This window comes from Chelonia mydas, chromosome 7 (genome assembly GCF_015237465.2).
Source record: "Chelonia mydas isolate rCheMyd1 chromosome 7, rCheMyd1.pri.v2, whole genome shotgun sequence".
In the NCBI taxonomy this organism is placed as follows: Eukaryota; Metazoa; Chordata; order Testudines; family Cheloniidae; genus Chelonia; species Chelonia mydas.
This window is the reverse complement of record NC_057853.1, coordinates 122,784,426-122,807,002: the sequence shown is the minus strand read 5'-3', so window position 1 is coordinate 122,807,002 and position 22,577 is coordinate 122,784,426. Positions and strand designations below refer to the sequence as shown.

Here is a 22,577-nt window from a genome sequence, read left to right as displayed (position 1 = left end):
TCTCCCCTTTGATCAGCGCTTCAGTCACTTGGTGGTCGTGTCTGTGGATATAGATGGAAGAGAGAGGAAGAGCATGGCAAACATCTCTCCCTTTTATCATGTTCTTTCTTCCCCCTTGGCTTTGCCCCCTCCCCTTCAGAGTCAGATGAGCATTACCTCACCACAGTCCCCAACTGACCAAAGGAAGGGGGAGTGACTCACTCAAGAGTCCAACAGATCCTTTAGTTGCTGCCTGGGCCAGTGTCCTTTGTTCCCATGGTGCTGGGCTGGGTTTGTCTCATACATGCCATGATGAGGTGTGAACTGCCTCTTTGCTCTTGGAGAGATTTTGCCTGGGCTTATTTTAAGCCATGAAGACACATTTTCAGTCTCATAACTGTATACATGAAATTACAACCTATAACATTACTATAGCAACACTGCTCGGTGCATCATGAGCCTTCCGAAGACACCCGACGTGACAAACTTTGCATTGGATACTGTACAGTCATTTTACAAGGATGAACATGGGGGTGCAGGGTGTTCCTACGAGGTACAGAACGTCACACTTACCTTTCTTTCTTCTTCCTCAAAAAAACCCAACAAATCTGTAGCAGAGGTAGGATAATGGCCGTGAACCAGAAAAAATGCCTGGTTCACCTGGCTTCAAACACTGCATGGCACGCAGGGAAGCGGTTCCAATGTCGGATGGACACTTGCAACGTGCTTGTTGCTTGCACATCCCTTAGAAGTGCTCTCACTGCAGCAACCTCAAAGCCCAGGCTCGCAGAGACAGAGACCTGAGGCTTAAACTCATCTGATGGAAAAGTCCCTATGGCCAGCTTCAGACCCAGGACAACAGACCCCACTGGGAATAGCTCACTGGAGACCTCTCCGAACTCGGCTAAGGCTCATTCCGCAAAAAAATCATAGAGGAAGCAAGCTTCTACTTCGCCTCGCAGAGAGTAGACCAAGAGAAAGCGTTCTCCAACCAGGCCGCTCTCCTCAGTGCCGACCGCACCGCGGCTCAGCACATACGAGGCACCAGAATCCTCCAGCGCCACCTGCACAGTGGCCCCTGCCACTCCCCAGCGCTTCAGTGCAGAGTTGAGTGGCAAGACCAAGCCTGCCTCCTCCACCACAGCACTGTCAACGCCGCTGGAGGAGACGGCCCTGAGACCCACTCTGACGCCCCCTGCAAGGACAGCAGCTCCTACGCTGACACAGCAGCGGTGCCACCAGCACCAACTGCTACACCAATGAAGTGCCGGTACCGACCTCCTCAGCACCGAGGCCTCCAGCACCGCAACAATCACTAGAAGGATCTGATGGTGTCCTCAACATGGGAGTCCCCGCTTCTGGCCACCGATATCTTCCCAGGGCACGCAGTACCAGAGTACCCCTTATCACCAGTAGCTCCCACATTCTCAAGCGAGGTGGCTGATGATGAGGAAGGGAGGGTGTTTTCCTCACACCATTCCTCTTCTGTCAGATCGACCATAACATCTGGACCTCTACAATCAAGGTCGACATACAGACAGGAGGTACCACCCTGGTATGGACCCCCACGGATGGGCCCACCCATGCTGTTTCCTACACACTGGCTCTACTGGGACCCTTGTGGGCCGTACAGAAGGCAGTACAACAGACCTCTCAGTCCACATAGGGAGGGCATTAGGTCTCTGCTACCACCATCAGTGACGATACCATCTGAGCCCCACGAAGAACCAACAGAGGAATAGGAGAACAGTCCTGAGCAGGCATCTCCCCAAACACTAATAACTCCTCCTCCTCCTCTCCAGACGGGGTGATTAATGCAGCAACTGCTGATGATTTTAAACAATTCCTAGGGGAAGGTGTTAAACAGCTCTGTCCTAAACACAGGGCTGTGAGTTTACCTCAGTTTACATATAAAAAGTAAACAGGGCCATCAAGACCACAGGGCGGGGAGTTGCAGGAAACAGAACAATTTCCATTTTAGCAAACAGCAGCAGTGGTAAAAAACAGCAAGGAGCTTCCTTCACCACCAGCCTCCATGTCGCCTTCCTCAAAGCTTGAATAAACTTTGCCCTGCGGGGTATCCTTCAGAAGAATCCATTTCCAAAGTTCACTGGACTGTAAAAGAGAGGGGCAGAAAAGCCCCAGTTCTCTCTTTTACCTGAGACGACAAGGAACCAGCACTTTGTGGCTTTGGGGAGATCCTGGTGGGGAGGGGGCAGCCACCATCTTGCTGGAAGACGGTGAGTGAGAAAAGCCATCGTGAACAAAGCCTGCACCTTGCTAGAGTAAGTTTTAGACTTTTACATTTGTGTTTTCCTTTTTATTTGCTAGTAACCGTTTTGAACTTTATCCCTTGTATTTGAACTCACTTGAAATCCTATCTTCTTTTGCTAAAAAGCTTGTTTAATCTACACCAACAGTGCTGTGTTTGAATCAAAGTGTTCATTAACTCCAGTTTATGCATCAAGCTGCTGGGTTCTGTCTATTTAAAGGAACAAATGGACGGTATTATTCCTCGGAATGTTACAAGAGAGGGCTGGGCATTGCAGAGCACATGGGTTTGGGGAAGTTCGGATTTAGGAGTGTGTTGGGGTCACCTGATGTCTTTACCAGACTGGCAAAAAGAAAAGGAGTACTTGTGGCACCTTAGAGACTAACCAATTTATTTAAGCATAAGCTTTCGTGAGCTACAGCTCACTTCATCGGATGCATACTGTGGAAAGTGTAGAAGATCTTTTTATATACACACAAAGCACGAAAAAATACCTCCTCCCACCCCACTCTCCTGCTGGTAATAGCTTATCTAAAATGATCACTCTCCTTACAATGTGTATGATAATCAAGTTGGGCCATTTCCAGCACAAATCCAGGTTTTCTCACCCCTCCCCCACACACACACACTAAAACCCACTCTCCTGCTGGTAATAGCTTATCTAAAGTGACCACTCTCCTTACAATGTGTATGATAATCAAGGTGGGCCATTTCCAGCACAAATCCAGGGTTTAACACGAACGTCTGGGGGGGGGTAGGAAAAAAGAAGGGGAAATAGGTTACCTTGCATAATGACTTGCCCACTCCCAGTCTCTATTCAAGCCTAAGTTAATTGTATCCAATTTGCAAATGAATTCCAATTCAGCAGTTTCTCGCTAGAGTCTGGTTTTGAAGTTTTTCTGTTGTAATATCGCAACTTTCATGTCTGTAATCGCGTGACCAGAGAGATTGAAGTGTTCTCCGACTGGTTTATGAATGTTATAATTCTTGACATCTGATTTGTGTCCATTTATTCTTTTACGTAGAGACTGTCCAGTTTGACCAATGTACATGGCAGAGGGGCATTGCTGGCACATGATGGCATAGATCACATTGGTAGATGTGCAGGTGAACGAGCCTCTGATAGTGTGGCTGATGTGATTAGGCCCTGTGATGGTGTCCCCTGAATAGATATGTGGGCACCGTTGGCAACGGGCTTTGTTGCAAGGATAGGTTCCTGGGTTAGTGTTCTGTTGTGTGGTATGTGGTTGCTGGTGAGTATTTGCTTCAGGTTGGGTGGCTGTCTGTAGGCAAGGACTGGCCTGTCTCCCAAGATCTGTGAGAGTGATGGGTCGTCCTTCAGGATAGGTTGTAGATCCTTGATGATGCGTTGGAGAGATTTTAGTTGGGGGCTGAAGGTGCCGGCTAGTGGCGTTCTGTTATTTTCTTTGTTAGGCCTGTCCTGTAGTAGGTGAGTTCTGGGAACTCTTCTGGCTCTGTCAATCTGTTTCTTCACTTCCGCAGGTGGGTATTGTAGTTGTAAGAATGCTTGATAGAGATCTTGTAGGTGTTTGTCTCTGTCTGAGGGGTTGGAGCAAATGTGGTTGTATCGTAGAGCTTGGCTGTAGACAATGGACTGTGTGGTGTGGTCAGGGTGAAAGCTGGAGGCATGTAGGTAGGAATAGCGGTCAGTAGGTTTCCGGTATAGGGTGGTGTTTATGTGACCATCGTTTATTAGCACCGTAGTGTCCAGGAAGTGGATCTCTTGTGTGGACTGGACCAGGCTGAGGTTGATGGTGGGATGGAAATTGTTGAAATCATGGTGGAATTCCTCAAGGGCTTCTTTTCCATGGGTCCAGATGATGAAGATGTCATCAATATAGTGCAAGTAGAGTAGGGGCGTTAGGGGACGAGAGCTGAGGAAGCGTTCTTCTAAGTCAGCCATAAAAATGTTGGTATACTGTGGGGCCATGCGGGTACCCATAGCAGTGTCGCTGATCTGAAGGTATACATTGTCCCCAAATGTGAAATAGTTATGGGTGAGGACAAAGTCACAAAGTTCAGCCACCAGGTTAGCCGTGACATTATCGGGGATAGTGTTCTTGACAGCTTGTAGTCCATCTTTGTGTGGAATGTTGGTGTAGAGGGCTTCTACATCCACAGTGGCCAGGATGGTGTTATCAGGAAGATCACCCATGGATTGTAGTTTCCTCAGGAAGTCAGTGGTGTCTCGAAGGTAGCTGGGAGTGCTGGTAGCGTAGGGCCTGAGGAGGGAGTCTACATAGCCAGACAATCCTGCTGTCAGGGTGCCAATGCCTGAGATGATGGGGCGTCCAGGATTTCCAGGTTTATGGATCTTGGGTAGTAGATAGAATATCCCAGGTCGGGGTCCAGGGGTGTGTCTGTGCGGATTTGATCTTGTGCTTTTTCAGGGAGTTTCTTGAACAAATGCTGTAGTTGCTTTTGGTAACTCTCAGTGGGATCAGAGGGTAATGGCTTGTAGAAAGTGGTGTTGGAGAGCTGCCGAGCAGCCTCTTGTTCAGATTCCGACCTATTCATGATGACAACAGCACCTCCTTTGTCAGCCTTTTTGATTATGATGTCAGAGTTGTTTCTGAGGCTGTGGATGGCATTGTGTTCTGCACAGCTGAGGTTATGGGGCAAGTGATGCTGCTTTTCCACAATTTCAGCCCGTGCACGTCGGCGGAAGCACTCTGTGTAGAAGTCCAGTCTGCTGTTTCGACCTTCAGGAGGAGTCCACCTAGAATCCTTCTTTTTGTAGTGTTGGTAGGGAGGTCTCTGTGGATTAGTATGTTGTTCAGAGGTATGTTGGAAATACCCTCTGATCCCACTGAGAGTTACCAAAAGAAACTACAGCATTTGCTCAAGAAACTCGTTTGTGTGTATATAAAAAGATCTTCTACACTTTCCACAGGATGCATCCGATGAAGTGAGCTGTAGCTCATGAAAGCTTACGCTCAAATAAATTGGTTAGTCTCTAAGGTGCCACAAGTACTCCTTTTCTTTTTGCGAATACAGACTAACACGGCTGCTACTCTGAAACCTGTCTTTACCAGACTGGGTTAATGTTAAGAGTGGGTCTGGGATAACTGGCTGCCGGCTGTGTGTGTCCCAGGCTGACACATAGCAGAAGCATTTTGGGGCACTCAGGGTTGTAATACAAGCAGAGACACAGCCTCTCACTGGTCTTAACTGTACCCCGAAGCATGACAGGGATTTGTAAAATGCACTGCTTTTATTGACTTCATGCATACAGATTCCCGAGGCGTGTAGGGAACTCTATAGTCAGTCTAACCTTTGCTCTGTTTCAATAGTATAACTTCATGAGCTGGCCCTGCGAGGTTTATACACACTAGCTCTGTGTTCAAGGGCACTTTCAGAGGCGATGGCATCTGAACTGTCTAATGAGCATCAGGCAATGGTAGCCTGTATGGTGCTTGCTGTCCAGTCATTAATTTGTTGAGTGCCTCTCTTTCTGTGGACTGTGTTTCTATCATGGTCATGACAGGAATTACTAAATGATGAACAATTAGATTTGCATATGTCACGGAGTCCCTGGGCGATGCTCTGGAACTGCTCCCTACGAAGCCGGTCAGGACTCTGGGGAAGTCGCCTTTCTGGGAGCAGCCTGTCTGCAGGACACACAACTCACACAACTTCCACCTTCCTGGGTCTGACCTCGGAGCATTCAGCATCCTCTGCCCCTCGGTGCGCTTCCCACAGTGAGTCCACCCAGGCAGGGTCCTGGGGAAGCCAGAGGGTCCTGCACCCCAACTTCGCAGTCAGACGGGACTCTCAGCCAGACAGTAAAACAGAGGTTTATTAGACGACAGGAACATGGTCTAACACAGAGCTTGCAGGTGCAGAGAATGGGACCCCTCGGCTGGGTCCATTTTGGGGGGCAGTGAGTCAGACAACCACATCTGCACTTCACTCCATGTCCCAGCCAGCCCCAAACTGAAACTCCCTCCAGCCCCTCCTCCCCTGGGCTTCGTTCCTTTCCTGGGCCAGGAGGTCACCTGATTCCTTTGTTCTCCAACCCTTTAGCTCTCACCTTGCAGGGGGGAAGGGCCCAGGCCATCAGTTGCCAGGAAACAGGGTGTCAGCCATTCTCTGTGTCCAGACCCCTGCACACACCTGCCCTCTAGGGCTCTGCAATGATCATACACCCTTATCCCACCCCCTAGATACTTAAGAACTGCATAGGGGAAACTGAGGCACCCCCCACACTATTCAGAGGAAACATTAAGAACAGTCCCACTTCGTCACAGCATAGCATTGTCCATAGCTGAGTCTGCTCTGCACGCCTCCCAAGCTTGTGGGAGCTCTGTGTGCATGGCCGGGGGTGTCAGTATTGTCTTGGCTTTGATAAGGGCAGGAAGGCTTTGGCTCCACGTCCTCTTCAGAGCTCGCAGCAAGACACTTCAGCCTTTGTCTTGTGCTAATCTCCTCTGATTGCTCGTCCCAGGACCAAGCATTCTCCCTCAAGAACCTCTGTCTCTGGATCTCGCACGATTCATCCATTGCTTTGCTGGCTGACCACTTGCTTTCTGATTTCCCTTCATGAGCTCATAATGTGCTGCTCAGCTTTTGGGCATGGTCTTGGTGTGCATTAAACCTGATCGCTCTCACTGGTTAGTGGTCGTTTCTTGTAAAACCCCAAATCTGCTCATATAGCCATAGGTTCCTTCAGTGTCCTTCTTAAGGAACAACTCTGTTCTACATCTCTCTCTGCTTCTGCTGAGAGCTATTGTTAGCCAGCTCAGCCTGCGTTTCTGCTGGTGTGTAGATGACACCTTAGCCCGCTCTGCTCTCTAATCTGTCAGCTGCAACCTGACTGATTCCTTACGAGACATCAGGTACTGGATAGCACATCATTTTATTAAACTGAACCAGACTATAGTGGAGTTTCTCCTTGTGGGATCAAGGTAAGTGACTTGTAATATTATTGGTTTCAGAGTAACAGCCCTGTTAGTCTGTATTCGCAAAAAGAAAAGAAGGACTTGTGGCACCTTAGAGACTAACCAATTTATTTGAGCAATTGGTTAGTCTCTAAGGGGCCACAAGTCCTCCTTTTCTTTTTGTAATATTATTGGGCATCACCAGGTGGCACTATGACGGACAAGTTCTGTTGAGTTGACCGAAAAAGCAGTGAGATCTTGGGGAACGCTTGATGGTAATTGTGGTGCAAGTTCTTTCTAAAAGCTGTGCATGTCACTAGTAAAGTGGGCGGTGTCTCTGACCATATCATTTCTGAGCTGCAGATGCTGTCTGGAGGTTATGACCCACATGAACAAACACAGCATTACATGGTGCTAAAAGCGCTATACTGCCTTTTCCTAGAAATTCCATTTGCTAATATGACCAAGCCCTCTTCATCCCGTGTTCGAAAGGCAGATATGGTGCTGCCCCTCCATGCCGAACACCCATTGTCACTTTGTGGTGAATCCTCCCTTTGATCTAGCTGCAGTATTCCTAAACAGAAATCATCGTTCTGGGGGCGAGATCTTTAATGATTTGTGAATACTCTACCTCTGTGTGGCTGCTCTTGGCTTTTCTGAGGCTGGATTGATGTGACTCTTTTGTCCAGCACACTTGATTTCATTGCATCTTGTGTGTAGAATCAGAAGGAATCCAAACCTGGCAGACATTTCTCGTGCTGTAAAGACGTTACAATTGCTAAAGTCACACATTGATTTTTAAAGTGCTTTTATTTACCTTTAAGGCTTTGGATGGACTTGCCTAAGTTTGAACCATGTAAAATAGGAATGGAAAAGACCCATTCGATGATTCAGTTCATTGTGGTGCCAAAGCAGGAGAGTTCCTGACAGTTCTTGGGCTTGGCCTAGTATAGTTTTAAATCTGTATGTCCGGTTTCGGGTTCCTGTAGCATCCATTGCTGGAGTAGCTAAGAACTTTCCATGATATTAGATTTGCAAGAGGTCCCTAGTGAATGGTATGCAGTCTCCTGCTGGTTCCCTCCCCTAGTTAAATGTCCCATGAGATGAAGACAGTTCCTCAGGCTTTCACAGAGGCTTTCCTGATATTGAAGCTCAATGTTTCTTTTTTTACTTTCATCTCATTACTCCTAGTAATCTTCCCTTTTACTCTGCTAAATAAATCTTCTTCCTCAATAGTGTTTAACCCTTCACAGGTTTGCGTCAAGTCCCCTTACTTACCACTCAGCCAAGCTAGACACGTTCAGCATTTTTCAGCTTTCCTCAGTGAGCAGTTCCTCCAGTCCTCTGATACTTGCTGTTGCTTTTCTTGGGACTCCAGCCAGTGTCTTTCTGATGATGTGGTGCCCAGAACTAACTGCAGTACTCTGGGGCAATGGCAGAGCCACCTGTCCTCCCAGTGCCAGGCTGCCTATTCCCACCTCACTCCAGGATGTCTTCTGGGCTTTTGCAGCCCAAAATCAGATAGCTCTCTTGCTGCTGTATCATGTTACAGATTCATCAGTAACATGCTTTCCTTCACGTCTAGGCCTTTCTATGATCCTTGCTTCCCAGACAGCTCGCTCCCACTGAATACCTGCCTTTCACAGCTGGGTGAGCTGCATTTTCCAAGCTGGTTTTCACTCTATTTCCTGCCCCTGTCTCTAATCTCAGGTAACGTTGCTCTTTTTGTCACGGATGTTCATAGAACCTCCCCACCCATCATCACTTGTGAATACATTAGTGTGCCATTCCCTCTCTGTCCGGATCAGTAACGAAGGTGTCAAGTGACATCGATCCCTGCAGCACTCAGTAGACACTTCTCCCAAACTGCTGTCCATGTCCGTTAACATAACCCTTTGTCTGATCTTTCAGCTAGTTCTCAACCCATGGGACAGTGCTTTCATCCAAGCCAGTCTAAATGAGCTTTTCAGTTCAGTCCTTGAGAGCGTCCGTCTCTCACTAAAATTCAAATATCTGCCATTCCCAGGGCCCGCTGTTTTTGTAACTCACTTGTAAAAAGTATAGTCCCATGGGTGCCGGCTATTCGTGGTCTGTTCGCGGCATGGTCAGGGATTTAATGACGTTATTATTTCAGTGATGATGATGTGCTGAGTGCCGTACGAAACACCACTGAGGACAGCCTCTGCCCCTAGCAGCTTGCAGTGCTTGAAGACACAGATAAGACAAGACATACTGCAAGGTCCCTTGCCTACGAGCTGCTGGAGTGGAGCAGGTGTTTGAGTGGCATAGGTTATGGTTTGATTTGTGGGCAGCGCAGAGAAACGTGTGTCTAGAAGGGACCTGAAGGAGGAGACGGACTTTTGGCTATAGGGCATTTACAATTACAAATCTGCTGTTAGGATGACCACCAGGCCCCAGTTAGTCCTTGTCACTCTGTGTGGTATCGGGTATCCATCTTGCATGGTGTGAAATTGACCCCTGTGCTGAAGGTTTCTGCATCATAAGTCTGCTGGGCCTTGGCTGGGCTGCCCGTGGTGCATAGACCTCACCTGGGCTCTCTTCATGGGGATGATTTGGCACACAGTACTTCAGTGTGCTCTCCTCTCCCCACTGCTTTAAGCACTCACCAGAACCTGGTGCCTCAAGCCACAGAAAACAAAACTTGCCAGTTTGTCCCTGGGCATCATGGACAGTGGACTGGCAGCAGGTGCAGCCTCTGGATTCCTGACATGTATTGTACACGAGACCTCGGAGGTGGAAGGTAGAGAAGGATGCTCGTATGGCCCTTACCCTGGCAATAGTCTCTGTGAGCACTGGCAGCTGGCGGTTGGGTATAACTGCTGTTCTGGGGGAGTCCGAGGACAGAGCACTGATCTTACAAAGAGAAGCCAGGATTCACGCAGACTTCACAGCAGTTTGACATGGTCAGGTTTAGAATTTCCACCCCTCCGCGGCCAGGTGTTGCTCACTGTTCAGTGGGATATCTCAGAGCACTTCACAGACAGTAATCAGTAAAACCTTACAACATCCCTGCACCATACGGCTGCCAACTCCTTGTCTTCTGACTTCCCTGCGATGTATCTGCTACATGCCCATTGCCCTGTTATCTTCCCTTAGTGTTCGGAAGAGCAGAGAGCAAGATCCCAGCTCCTCCCAGTGATTTCTGCTCCAGGTGAGCGTTTGGCACTTCAGGTGCAGTTCACTCCATGCCTTGATCAAACTGTTTCATACATATGTGATCGGGAGCACACGGAGGAGCCCAGCTACAGACATGGCGAGGGGTCAGTGCTTGGGAAGGGGGAATGAAGCAGGAACCATCCCAGGTTAGGGACTCTTCCCAGTCCATGAGCAGCCTGAGTGAAGGAGCCATCTGGGTGTGGCCCAGCAGATGCCCAGAAGACAAGGTCAGGGACAGAGTTACTCCCAGCTCCTTGCTGTAGTTCCTGTCTGATTCTTGCCTTCTTATTCTCATTCCAGTTACTACATTGATGGCCGAGTGGCCAAAGTGACGGACTTCCTGAAAACACGCCTGTTAGACACGCTCTCTGACCAGATCAGGAAAATCCAGAAAGTGCGTGAGTGCCAAGGGACTGCGCGGGGTGCAAGGGCGACCCAGCTCTAGTGGCTGCGGTTTGGCACAGGCTTCTGGTCGGGGACCTGCACGACTGACCCTAATTGTGCGCGCGTTCGGTCTCAGGAGTAGTGTTCAGCAGTGGGACTGCTGAGAGAGACGGGGCCTTGATCTTGGCTGCTCTTGAGTCCGGCATGTTTTCAGTTGTTAATCACCTGGCTCTCGCCAGGGAGGTCAGGAAGCCCCTGTGCAGGCAAAAGGGGCTGCGAGTCAAGCCAGGTGGTGGTCATGGGGGATGGCAGCTACCAGACTCTGACTGGGAAAGCTGACCGAGGAGCCGGGCCACTGCAGGTGGCCGAACTCCCAGCCTCCTTGCAGAGTGTGGCTAACAAATGGGAACCAGCCAGGGCTGATCAGGGGGGTAGCAGTGGAATAGCCCCTGCAGGGGACTCATGGTAGTAACAGGTGTGAAATGCTGAGTGAGGCCTGCGGGAAAGGAAGTAACACAGTGCATGGGACTTCCGAGGAGCAGAGCGTGAAATGGGCTGAGCTCAACTGTACCTGGGCAATGCAGGGGGAGGATTCTTGGGGCTGCTGCAATTGTTGGCGTAGCGAGTGGGAAGCTGCAGCAGGTGAAGGAATGGGTGGCAAAGCCAAACTTATTGAAATAAGCCATCTCTCGCGACTTGCCTCCCGAGTCCCTGAAGGAAGCAGCATTGAAGTAGATACTGTGTTCAACAGACCACTAAGTTTCAGAGGCGGAGCCGTGTTAGTCTGTATCAGCAAAAACAATGAGGAGCCCTTGTGGCACCTTAGAGACTAACATATCTATTTGGGCATAAGCTTTTGTGGGCTAAAACCCACTTCATCAGATGCATGGAGTGGAAAATACAGGAGCAGGTATAAATACATGAAAAGATGGGAGTTGCCTGACCAAGAGTGAGGTCAGTCTAATGAGACAATTCAATTGACAGCAGGATACCAAGGGAGGAAAAATAACTTTTGTAGTGGTAATGAGAGTGGCCCATTTCAGACTGTTGACAAGAAGGTATGAGTAACGGTAAGGGGGAAGTTAGTATGGGGGAAACTAGGTTTAGGTTTTGTAATGACCCAACCACTCCCACTCTTTATTCAGGCCTAATCTGATGGTGTCCAGTTTGCAAATTAATTCCAGTTCTGCAGTTTCGCGTTTTCAGAAATAGACTCCAACGTGCATGGCAGAGTCCTCGGGACCCTGATCCCTGGGAGGCTGAACCCCAGTCTTGTTGTGGTCACTGAAGACAGGGCTTAGGGTGTCCCCACTCTGCGGTGGTCTCTCCACACTGGCCACGTCCCTGCCCCACTGATCCCTGCATTCCGTTCAAACCACGTATGATTTATTAAACAGCAACTGTAAGAAAAATGTGGAAAAATGGAAAAGGCTAAAGGAAAACAAGACCCCGCCCTGTGGGCACGGGGACGCCCAATCCGTGTCTCTGGGCCGTAAGGAAAGTTCCCAGTCTGCTCCTCACATGTCCCAGGCCCCCGTCCAGGCCGTGGCCACGCTGCGGTGACACCGCGGGCCAGACTCTGCTCTGGGGGTGGCCACATGCCCTCAGACTCTATGTGACAGGACCCTTCTCCCCAGCATTAGCCCCCCGTCAGGGTCACAACCCCCCTCTGAGTCCAGCCTGCAAGGCCTCTTCTCCGGCAACGTCTCCCTGCGCTGGGCCCTCTGCCCAGGGCCCCCGTCTCTCCCCAGCCGCTCGCTGCGCTCAGCTGCGGGACTATGTGAGGCCCAGCCCGTGTCTGCTCCCCGGCTCCGGCCCCACAGCTCCAGGCTGCCCGTCGGTGGGCTCCGTGCTGCTGCCCTGCCTCCAGCCCGCCTCTGCCTGCTGGGCTCCTGCTCTGGTTCCCCTGGCTCTGGTGCTGCTCTCCCCTTAGCTCTGCCCTAGCTCACCCCGAGGACGGGCCCCAGGCTCCTGGCTCCCCCATTGGCCTGCCTGCCCTGTCAGTCATGCTGACCTGGAGCGTTGGCCTCTCTCCATTGGCCCTGGGGACTGTCAGTCTCAGGATCCTGATTTCTTTTCAGGCCTTCCCCTTTCTTTTGGTATTGCAAGAGGCCAACCAAAAACCCCACTGACTTTCAGTGACGGGCCAACAGCCCCGTACACATGGGAGAGGGGCAAGGAGAGCCCAGAGCAGGGCCCCACCTCCAGAGCGCCTAACCACACGGAGCAAAAAGCAGGGCCTTGAGCTTGACACACCTGGCAGCACCTGAGAAGTGGAGGCTGGGGGCTTCTGAAAACAGCTCAGGCCAGGCAAAAACCTGAGCTCTCTCCGTGATCCAAGTGCGTGTTTGTGACCAAGGGAAACACAGTGGGGCCACAGTTCTGCCCTACGCCAGGCTAGTGCTGGGACTTGGTAGCAAGGCCGTAACGCAGTTCCAGCCGTTACTGCTGGCACGATTCTAGCACAAGTTTCCTTGGTCATTATGAACAGCAATTTGTTTTCTCCCTGGCAGTCATGTGGTGACTGACGGTGCTATAAACCCCGGCGCTCCTCAGCCCGCTGTGTCCGAACCTACAGCACTGATCGGCTAGCACGAGTCTCAGGACATATTCCTGTCCATGCTGGGCGGGCAGACGGGGCTGGAGCGTGCTAGCAATGGCTGGGCGGGAAACGCGCTGAGCCAGGGAGCCAGCGGCTTCAGCTGCAGTGTGGACAGGGCGTTAGCGAGCCCCGCAATAAAAACAGGACACCTTCAAATGGGAGAATCTCAGCAAGGGGCTACGCCCTTGGTAAAGGGCCTGGAGGACGTGTTGTCTCTCTCTTCTGTCTAGGCTTTTATACCACTCGTCACTGCTCTGCCTGACTATTGCAGTTCTCGTCTGGAGAGACTGTAGGGATGGGAAAGCGACTCGGAGAGAACACAGGGAAGGGACTTGAGGGGCCGTGCAGCAAAGTGGAAGGGACAACCGCTGACCATGTCAAGAAATAACCCTAGCGTGCTCCTGCCACTGGAGGGGTTGGTGGTGAGAGCCAGGGAAAGGGCACCAGGAGCCAGTGAAAGGGCACCAGGAGCACAAAAATGCTCCTGGTTCTTTGGCGTTTGCAAACATCTCGTGACCACTGCCTGGAGGAGCTGGGAAATCTGGAGAGAAGGCTCTGTGCTGGGCACAGGAGGGTGTTCCTGTCATGGGAGGGGAGCTCCTGGCTGTCTGAAACGTCCATCACAGGGACCGTGTGTATCACCAGGACGCTGGGCGGGGCACAGGCAGGGAGGATGAATGGCTGTGCTGGGTATGGGTGCAGGGAGGGGCTCATTCCCTCTTCGCGAGGGAAGGCTCCAGGGGGCCGTCAGAGGGAACAAATGGCCACATGGAGTGAGAAGGTCAAGGGAGGCATTTTCAGATGTGGGAAACAGGATCCAAACCTGAAGAACTGTGGTGTCACCGGAGAGCTTGGGCAGCGATCCCAGTGGGGCTGGCCCAGGGAAGGAGCTGAGGAAGGGGCCCGATCTGAGAGAAGCTGAGAGTTGGCAGACTCCTCACTCTGAGCGGGCAGGGACGAGGTGACGACTGGTAGGGGACCAGTGTGTTACAAGGGGGAGTGCTGGGCCCCATGGCCTCTGCTTGTTCAGACCCTTTCTTGGGCTCCTGCTCTGAAGATGCTGGATGCCCTGTTGCTGGCGTGTTCTGTACCGGATGGGATCTGTCTGCAGCGCTTGCCTACACGCCCCGGCTGTGCTCATCACTCGACTCCTTCATGCTCTGCCGGGTGTGGCTGAGGTTCGTTTTACACAGTGCCCCCTAGCGCTGAACCCTACACCGTGTTGCATGCCATGACAACTGCCCCAGCATTGCTCCTCTTTGCAGCGTGAGTAGCCACTGGGGGTAGGCGCAGGGCCCTGGGAAGGCCGGCAGGGACCGGGGCTGGCAGGGGCCTGAGTCTCGGGAAGCCTGGAGGAGCTGCTGGGGCTGGGGGAAGGAGTCCTGTGGGACTTGCAGCGCAGCTGAGAGCACGCGGAGCTGGGCGCTAATGGGATGCAGCTTCACTGGGAGCGAGTGCATCCTGCCGGCTGATTAGCACAGCTGGGCTCAGACACTCTCCTGTTTTATTGCTTCCTCTCTGCTCAGGAAGGTGGCGGGCTTAGATAATTATAGGCAGAATGCCAGCACCTCTGGGCCTTCCGTCAGGGATGCTGACTCTCACAGGCTGCGAGGGAAGCAGCTCAGCGCTGACGTCCTTAACATTTTCCTGGGAGCCCAGTCCAGCCACGTGTTCCATCCGCCCACACTGGCCCAGGAACAAAAATGCTCCTGGTTCTTTGGCGTTTGCAAACATCTAGTGACCACTGCCTGGAGGAGCTGGGAAATTTGGAGAGAGGGCTCTGTGCTGGGCACAGGAGGGTGTTCCTGTCATGGGAGGGGAGCTCCTGGCTGTCTGGAACGTCCATCACACCTCACATCTCTTCGGGGTTTGTACTGATACTCCCAGGAGCTCCTTAGCCCAGGGCTGGCGGGACTTCTCCAACTCTACCCTTGAGGGCAGCGGTAGTGGGGTAGCGAGTGAGCCGGCCCCTGGGAGGGGTCCCCCCGCTGGCTATAAAGGCTTCCCTTAGGGTGTTCCCATCCACTCCAGAGATGTGGCCAACAAAGCAGCTTCTGCACGGACGTTGCACTGACTCATCTCCAGTCCCCGGGCACCCCTGACTTTCCTTTCCCTGCTTCCTGCTCTGCCTGCGGCTCAGGTCTGACACAGAAGCTCCGTTTCTGGGGGCGTTGTCACTTGCGCTTGCGCTCTTGTGTTCCAGCACCTGCCACAAGGCTCTGGCACCCTGGGACTTGGGACCTAAGCACCTGGGTTTTTTCCGTAAATTGCTGCCTACTTGGCCTCTATGTGGAGCCTCCATTCCTGTCACCTCGGTGCCATCGGTCTTGGAACTCCAGTGACGGCATGTTCGCGGCTGGCTGGTGCCTGGGCAGGGGGGCTCGGGTGCCACCGGTCTACTCTGCACCCTGCTAGCGGAGATGTTAGCGTCTCTTGCATTCGGGCTCAGTGTCTGGCTCACCGTTCCTGGGCTGCGATACACAGGGACCTTTCCTCTCTGGGCAGAATCTGGCATCTCGGGGGGAAGAAAGGCTGCTCAGAGGCTTCAGGCCCTGCCAGCATGGCACCTCCTCTCTGCTCAGACATGATCAGGGTGAGGCCGGGCATCCCTGGTGCTGCAGAGGGGAAGTGCCCCCTCAGGTCTGCTGGCGATGCAGCAGAGAGCCAAACTGTGTCCCCCACCTTGTAAACAAGCTTCATGGGCAGCCTCCCCCGAGTCCTGGAGGGGTGGGGGTGGGCAGTATGCCAGCAACAGAAGTGGGGAAGTTAAAGAGAGAGTCAAGGCCTGAGGAAATGCTGTTCTCTTGCTGTCTGATCTGTGACGGCAGGAAGCTCTGTCCTTGGGGGCTTTGACTGTGTGACTCAATCAGCCTTTTTGTCTCCTTTGGGCCCAGCTGAGCAGAACGTCTCCCATTGCGGCACGTGATCTGTGCTGTGTTGGGGAAGGGCAAGGGTTACGCAGGTGCATGGAGGGGGGAAAACCAGGCAGCGTGAGATGCTGAGGGGCCTGGAGGAGGGTGGTGTAGCTTGGTGTGCTGAGACAGGAGGTTGCTCAGACCTGGGGTAGAGCTATGGAAGGAGATGCGGGGAGCAGGGCTGGGCGGCGATGGAGGAAGGGGTGCAGTTATCTGGAAGGTGAGGGCAAGGACAAAAAGAGATGCGGAGGCAGCGCAGGGACCCAGAAGTGGGGGTGGGGGAGTGACGTGGTTGGAGCAGCAGCGGGGTGTTGGAGAGACTGATAGGAGCAGTGTGTGAGAGATGGGAAAGCCCCGCAGGGAGAACATGGGAAAGTTCTGGGGGGGTTTATGAAAAGCCTGTATGACTCAGTTTCCTACTCACTTTTGTACTACCACCAAAGGGGTTAATTTCTTTCCATAGACGGGGGGCTAAATGATGAATTGACCAGGTGTGGATCATGCCAGGTTGGTATGAATGGACTAACAAGAACTGTGAGCATGTGAATGAAGCTACCATGGAGACACCATGGTAATGACAGCCAGCCCAGAGGATCTGTTGGATGTGGATGGACAATTACCTGTCTGACCACAGCCCGTCCCCTACCTGAACCCGTGCGTCAGGGGGACGGGCAGTACGCATGAAAACAGCATAACCGAGACGTAAGACAAAGGACCAACCCCAAGGCATTAGGAAGGGGGACAGGAAACCGGCTCTCCAGCGCTTCCAGCAGAGTAAGGCCAGGGCGGTTAGCTGCAAGCAGGCAGCCTGCCTGCCCGTCCAGTGCAACGTGGGGCTGCCTAACTGAGCAAAGAGAAACTGGCCAGTTAGGCCGGGGCATTTCCACTCACTGTCCCTAAACACTGAATTCCAGCTGACTAATAAACATGGGTCGTGCTTAGAAAAGTCTGTCCTGGGTCGCTGCAAATGCCTGCTGGCCGTCTGGCTCCCAGGAGGGGCAGGCTCCAAGCTGCTAAGCTTGCTGAAAGAGCCCTGGTGAGGCCCAGAGGTGCTGAGGCCAGGAACCCAGGCGTGGAGTGATGGAGCATGCAAAGTGGGGTACGTCTATACAGCATTGTGGGGCCTCCCAGCCTCCCCCTGAAGCCTGGCTCGACAGACCTGGGCTAGCAGGCCTCTACCTAGAGCTCTAGGAATAGCAGTGTTACCCGTGCGCCGAAGTTGCAGCTCAGGGTCTGACGTCTGCGCCCTCCCGAGGCTTCGGAGCCCAAGCTCCCGCCTGAGCTGGCATGTCGAGGCACGGTCTACACAGCTGTTTCTAGAGTGCTAGTGTGAGTCCCGGTAACCCAAGTCTGTCCAGCCAGGTTGGGATGCTCGCTCCCGCGGGCTCCAAAACACTGTGTAGATGTATCTGTCAGGGCCCAGGGCCTAATGCAGCGGTTCCCGAACGGTGGGTCGCAGCGCATGGGGTCACAGCGATCCCTACTCTGCAGAGGGCGTCATTCTGCGCCACAGAGCATGACCTCACATGTAGGGTGTGTGCTTCACAAAGTGACATCTCCATGAGCCTTGAGGCCGTGCTATGCAGAGGAAGCTATTTTGCGCTTCAAAATGACGTCCTCCATGTTCAAATGGGGCGGTGCTGTCACAGAGTCTGCGAGCCCCTGGCCTAGCATTGAAAGGGGGAGGCTCTCCGAGAGGCACAGTGCAACCTGCAGAGACGTGACTCCCTGCTGGGGCTCGTCTCGTCTCTGTAACAGCTGCCTAGGGCCCAATCCTGCATTGGTGTAAATCAGTGGCTGCCGTGGAATGAGAACAATGCACAATCCGGGGTCTGCCAGGCAGGGGCAGTAACACCCCAGGAACGCCAAGTAAACAAGGGAGAGCGGGTTTAACGCTAAGCCAGGCTCTCGGAACCAGCTGACGAAGGGGCGGCTCCTTTGCCAAGGCCCAGGTGCCCGACCCCGGCCCGCGGAAGACGCCGTGCGATCGTTGCGGAGTCATACCACCAGCTGGGGAGAGTTAGTTCCAGCCATGATACCAAAAGGACTGGCGCCCCCCTCTCCGGTGAGCGGGAACACGGGTTGGGGCGGAGAGGACGCGCAGGGAAACGCTAGGCATTGGGGTGCAGTGTCTGAGGCAGTACAGAACCGAACCCCAGGAGGGAGGGTAGTGTGGATTGCGGGTGGGCAGGTGGTGCGCGGGTGGTTATTAGGAGCAAGGTATGAATGCCACCTGCTTCCAGCAGAGCTCACCAACCCCATTCACATCGTCCTGTGCCCTGTGCCTGGGAGGGGATTCACCAGGGCGAAGGGCAGGTGGTGGTGCTGCCCACCCTCCGCTGTGAAGTCGCTGGGGGGATGGGCTGAACGGGGCTGTGCCCCTCCCTCTCTGCCAGTGCCAGCAGCGCTGGCCTTACCGTGAGGCGAACTGAGGCGGCCGCCTCAGGTGTTAGACTGGGGGCAGGGGGGCGGGGGGCGCCCCTAGGACCCCGAGTGTAGAGAATGGTGTCTGCTGCTGGTGCATCTGGATTCTCTCTGCTGGAGATGCACAGAGATGGGGGAGAGCTGGGCTGGAGGAGGGGGGCACAAGAGACAGAACAGGCAGGCAGGAGACAAGGGGAGAGGGAATCACAGAAAGCAGCAGGAGATGCAGAGAAAGAGAGGGGGAGGAGCCTCTTAGGTACCTCTCTAGCCCCCCCAGGGCCTGGACTGATTAACCCCAGCTTCTCGGGGAGCTTCCTGTTCCCTGCTGCTTCCCTGAACCCACTGGAGGAGAACAGGCCGTCAGCTGAAGTAGTAGGAGCCAGTGAGGCCCTTAAGACGCTGATATCTTCCCTCACTCAGGCCCTGCTACCAGCCTGCTTATTTGTCCCCTTCAATTGAGTGTTGAGAGCCACTCTAGCTGGCCCAGAACAGCAGCCATGAGTGAAAGAAGAAAACGCCCCTCTGGGGCAGCATTCAGAAAAAGAAAGAAAGCAAAGGAAGCTTTTCTATCTAAGCGGGAAGGAGCTCTCCTGAGATACATTGACATACATGTTCACGGTGAGCCTTCCGGCCCCAGTGAGGACGTGAGTGGTGAGGAGAGGCCTGATCTTCCAGTTAGTCAGAGGGCAGTGACCTGGCAGCTGCTGCAGCATCCGTATCTCCACGCAAATGGATGTAACCCTGCACAGTCCTGAAGAAAAGTGTGGATCAGAGAAGAGTGTGGTGGAGGCGCAAGGAAACAGCTGCTGCTGAGTTTAGTTCTTAAGTCTAGAGGATCCAGGACTGTGGACCCCCCTGAGCAGTAGCCTGAGGGACTTCCTTGTACTGCGTGGGCCACAGCAAGTGAAAAACTTCATGTTCCCCAAAGACAATGAAAATAGAAGTTTCCATCCAACCCATTACTGGCGTGAAATCCCCAATGGTGACAAAGTGGAGAGGCCATGGCTTATGTACTCAAAAACCCAGAATGCTGCATACTGGTTTTGTTGAAAAAAACTCTTCCAGTCTAATGTTCCAGCCACATTGGGTTCTACAGGAACAAAGGACTGGAAACATTTGGCTAGAAATCTGGCATGCCATGAGAAGGCAGCAAATCCCCAGAGAGCATTCCACAGGTGGAAAGAGCTGGAGATGAGACTAAGGTTAAAGGCCACCAGAGATGATCAGCATCAAGAGAAGATTGCACCAGAGTCTCTTTACTGGCCAAATGTTCTGAAAAGGCTCATTGCCATTGTGAGAATGCTTGCGACCCAAAACCTAGCCCTGCGTGGCACTTCAGATCAGCTGTGTGTGCCAAACAATGGAAACTTCCTTAAAATTGTGGAGCTGATGGCTGACTTTGATGCTGTTCTCCAGGAGCATCTGAGTCACCACCCAAGAGATGTACACACACCACTACCTTGGAAAAACAATTCAAAATGAGATCATACAGTTACTGGCAACAAAAGTCAAACAGAAGATTGTGGCAGATCTGAAGTCAGCAAGATATTCCTCTGTTATTCTGCACTGCACACCTGACATCAGCCATACGGAACAAACGACTTTAATGGTGCGTTTTGTAACAACAACAGAATCTTGTGAAAATGTCCCTGCAGTGGTGACTGTCAGAGAGCATTTTCTAAAATGTATTGACATTGATGATACTACAGGAGCTGGTATGACAAATGTGCTTCTTAAAAAGCTGGAAGATACGGGAATTGCGATAGCTGACAGGAGAGGTCAGGGCTACAATAATGGTGCCAACATGAGAGGAAAGAACGGAAAGAGTGCAGACACGGATCCGAGAGCTAAACCCTCGAGCTTTTTTTGTCCCATGCAGTTCTCATTCATTGAACTTGGTGGTCAGTGATGCAGCATCAGCTTCTCGTGAGGCTGCTGAATTTTTTAATGTAATTCAAAGCATCTGTGTATTTTTCTCTGCATCAACTCATTGATGGCAAATTTTGAAGCAACATCTGGGAACATCCTCTCTGACACTGAAACCACTGAGTGCCACACGATGGGAAAGTCGTGTGGAGGCAATAAAGCCTATCAAACCCAAATTGGGAAGATAGATGATGCCATAGTTGCCATTATGGAGGATAATGCTATGACAGGAACTGTTTGTGGGAGAACAGTGGCAGAGGGAAATGGAATCACCAGAAACATACATCACTGCAAATTTCTGTGTGGCTTAGTGTTGTGGCATGACATAGTGTTTGAAATAAATGTTGTAAGCAAGAGGCTCCAAGGTGTTGACCTTGATATACCTGGAGCAATGGAACAACTGGACAAAGCAAAGTCATACCTACAGTCTTACCTGTCAGATGAGGGATTTCAAAACATTCTGAAGAGTGCACAGAGGTTGGCAGAGGAACTTCACACTGAAGCTATTTTCCCACCCATTCAAGAATACAAGAGTCACCGAAGAAGACATTACGAGGCACGGGATAATCCCATAAGAGACCCCAAACAACAATTCAAAGTTGAATTCTTTAACCAGGTGCTAGATTGTGCAATACAGTCAGTTGAAGAACGTTTCATGCAGCTCAAGGAACACAGCAGTATATTTGGGATGTTGTATGATATTCCAAAACTCCTCACGATACCTGAAGAAGACCTACACCAGCAATGCAGGGCACTAGAGACAGTGTTGATGACACATGATGACATGCGCAATATTGATGCGAGTGATTTAGGAGATGAACTGAAAGCCCTTTCAAGATACATTTCAGCAGGATCAACTCCAAAGGCTGTTCTGGAATATATGTGCACAAATAAGATGACCGCCCTCTTTCCAAATGCTTTTGTTGCTCTGTGCATACTTCTAACACTTCTTGTAGCAGTTGCCAGTGGAGAACAGAGCTTCTCCAAGCTGAGGTTAATAAAAACACATCTACGCTCCACAATGACACAGGAGAGGCTGGTCGGCCTTGCAACCATCTCAATAGAGCATGAGCTGGCCCAGACTGTGGACCTTCAGGAAGCAGTTCAAATCTTTGCAACCAAGAAGGCACGGAAAGCACCACTTTGATTATTCAAACAGATAAAAATGCCAGTGTTTACTATGCAGACAAGAAAAGTTATATTTGCCATTCAGGCATTTGAAAGTTAAGTGTTACTTAAAATTTTTGAACTAGGCATTTTAAGCTGTTAGTTCTCCTTCATTGGGGTAGGTAGCAGAGCAGTACCATGAGAGGAGTAGAACAGGAAGAAGGCAGAACTGAGACCTTTCAAAGTTTTGGCCCAAGTGAAGGGGAATGGGGGTGTCATTTGAGGGCCCCGCCTCAGATGCCAAAATGTTGTGGGCCGGCCCTGAGTGCCAGAGACTTTGGGGCTGCATCAGACAGGTGTGAATAACACCTTCCTGTGAAAGCCTGTCCCCTGCGGACCCTGGAGAGACCCATCTGGACCTGTCAGACCGCTGTTGCTGCAGCCCAGCATTCAGTGAGTGTGTGGTCCAGGGGGAGGGATGGGATGAAGACCTGGCTGGAGCCCCTGGCTCAACCTGCTCTGCTCTGCCCTTCTTCGAGATCCTACTCATGGTGCACCCATGTCCCCGCGCAGGAGTGGGAAATCTTTCCCTCAGCAGTGTCCACTTGAACGCTCTCACACGTGTTCCCCTGCCCCCCGAGAGCATGTGGGCTGGGGCCTGAGAGACAGCTGGACCTTGTCAGTATCCCTTCGCCTTAGTCAGCTCCTTTAGTACTCAGCAGGGAGTCTGTTCCATAGCAGTGAGAATGAGTTCTCTAGATCAGCTCTGTCTGCCCACTGGCATATTCAATCTCTCTCGCTAGGTAGCAGGTAGCTGGTAGGGCTTGTTAGGCCGCAGCCTCACTCCTAGGGCTTTAAATCACGTCCATTGTGTACAGGGGCATTTGCTC

At 52.0% G+C, this 22,577-nt stretch overlaps 1 protein-coding gene across 2 annotated transcripts in view; it reads left to right on the top strand.

Annotated features, from left to right (window-relative positions):
• The window catches only part of HPSE2 (heparanase 2 (inactive)), a 280,559-nt gene that overhangs the window by 219,197 nt on the left and 38,785 nt on the right, over nucleotides 1-22,577 (top strand). For both annotated transcript variants that reach the window (XM_043552473.1, XM_037905356.2), the window contains exon 7: nucleotides 10,630-10,723. In XM_043552473.1, the coding sequence (XP_043408408.1) occupies nucleotides 10,630-10,723 (94 nt within the window). The remainder of the gene's footprint in view (nucleotides 1-10,629; nucleotides 10,724-22,577) is intronic.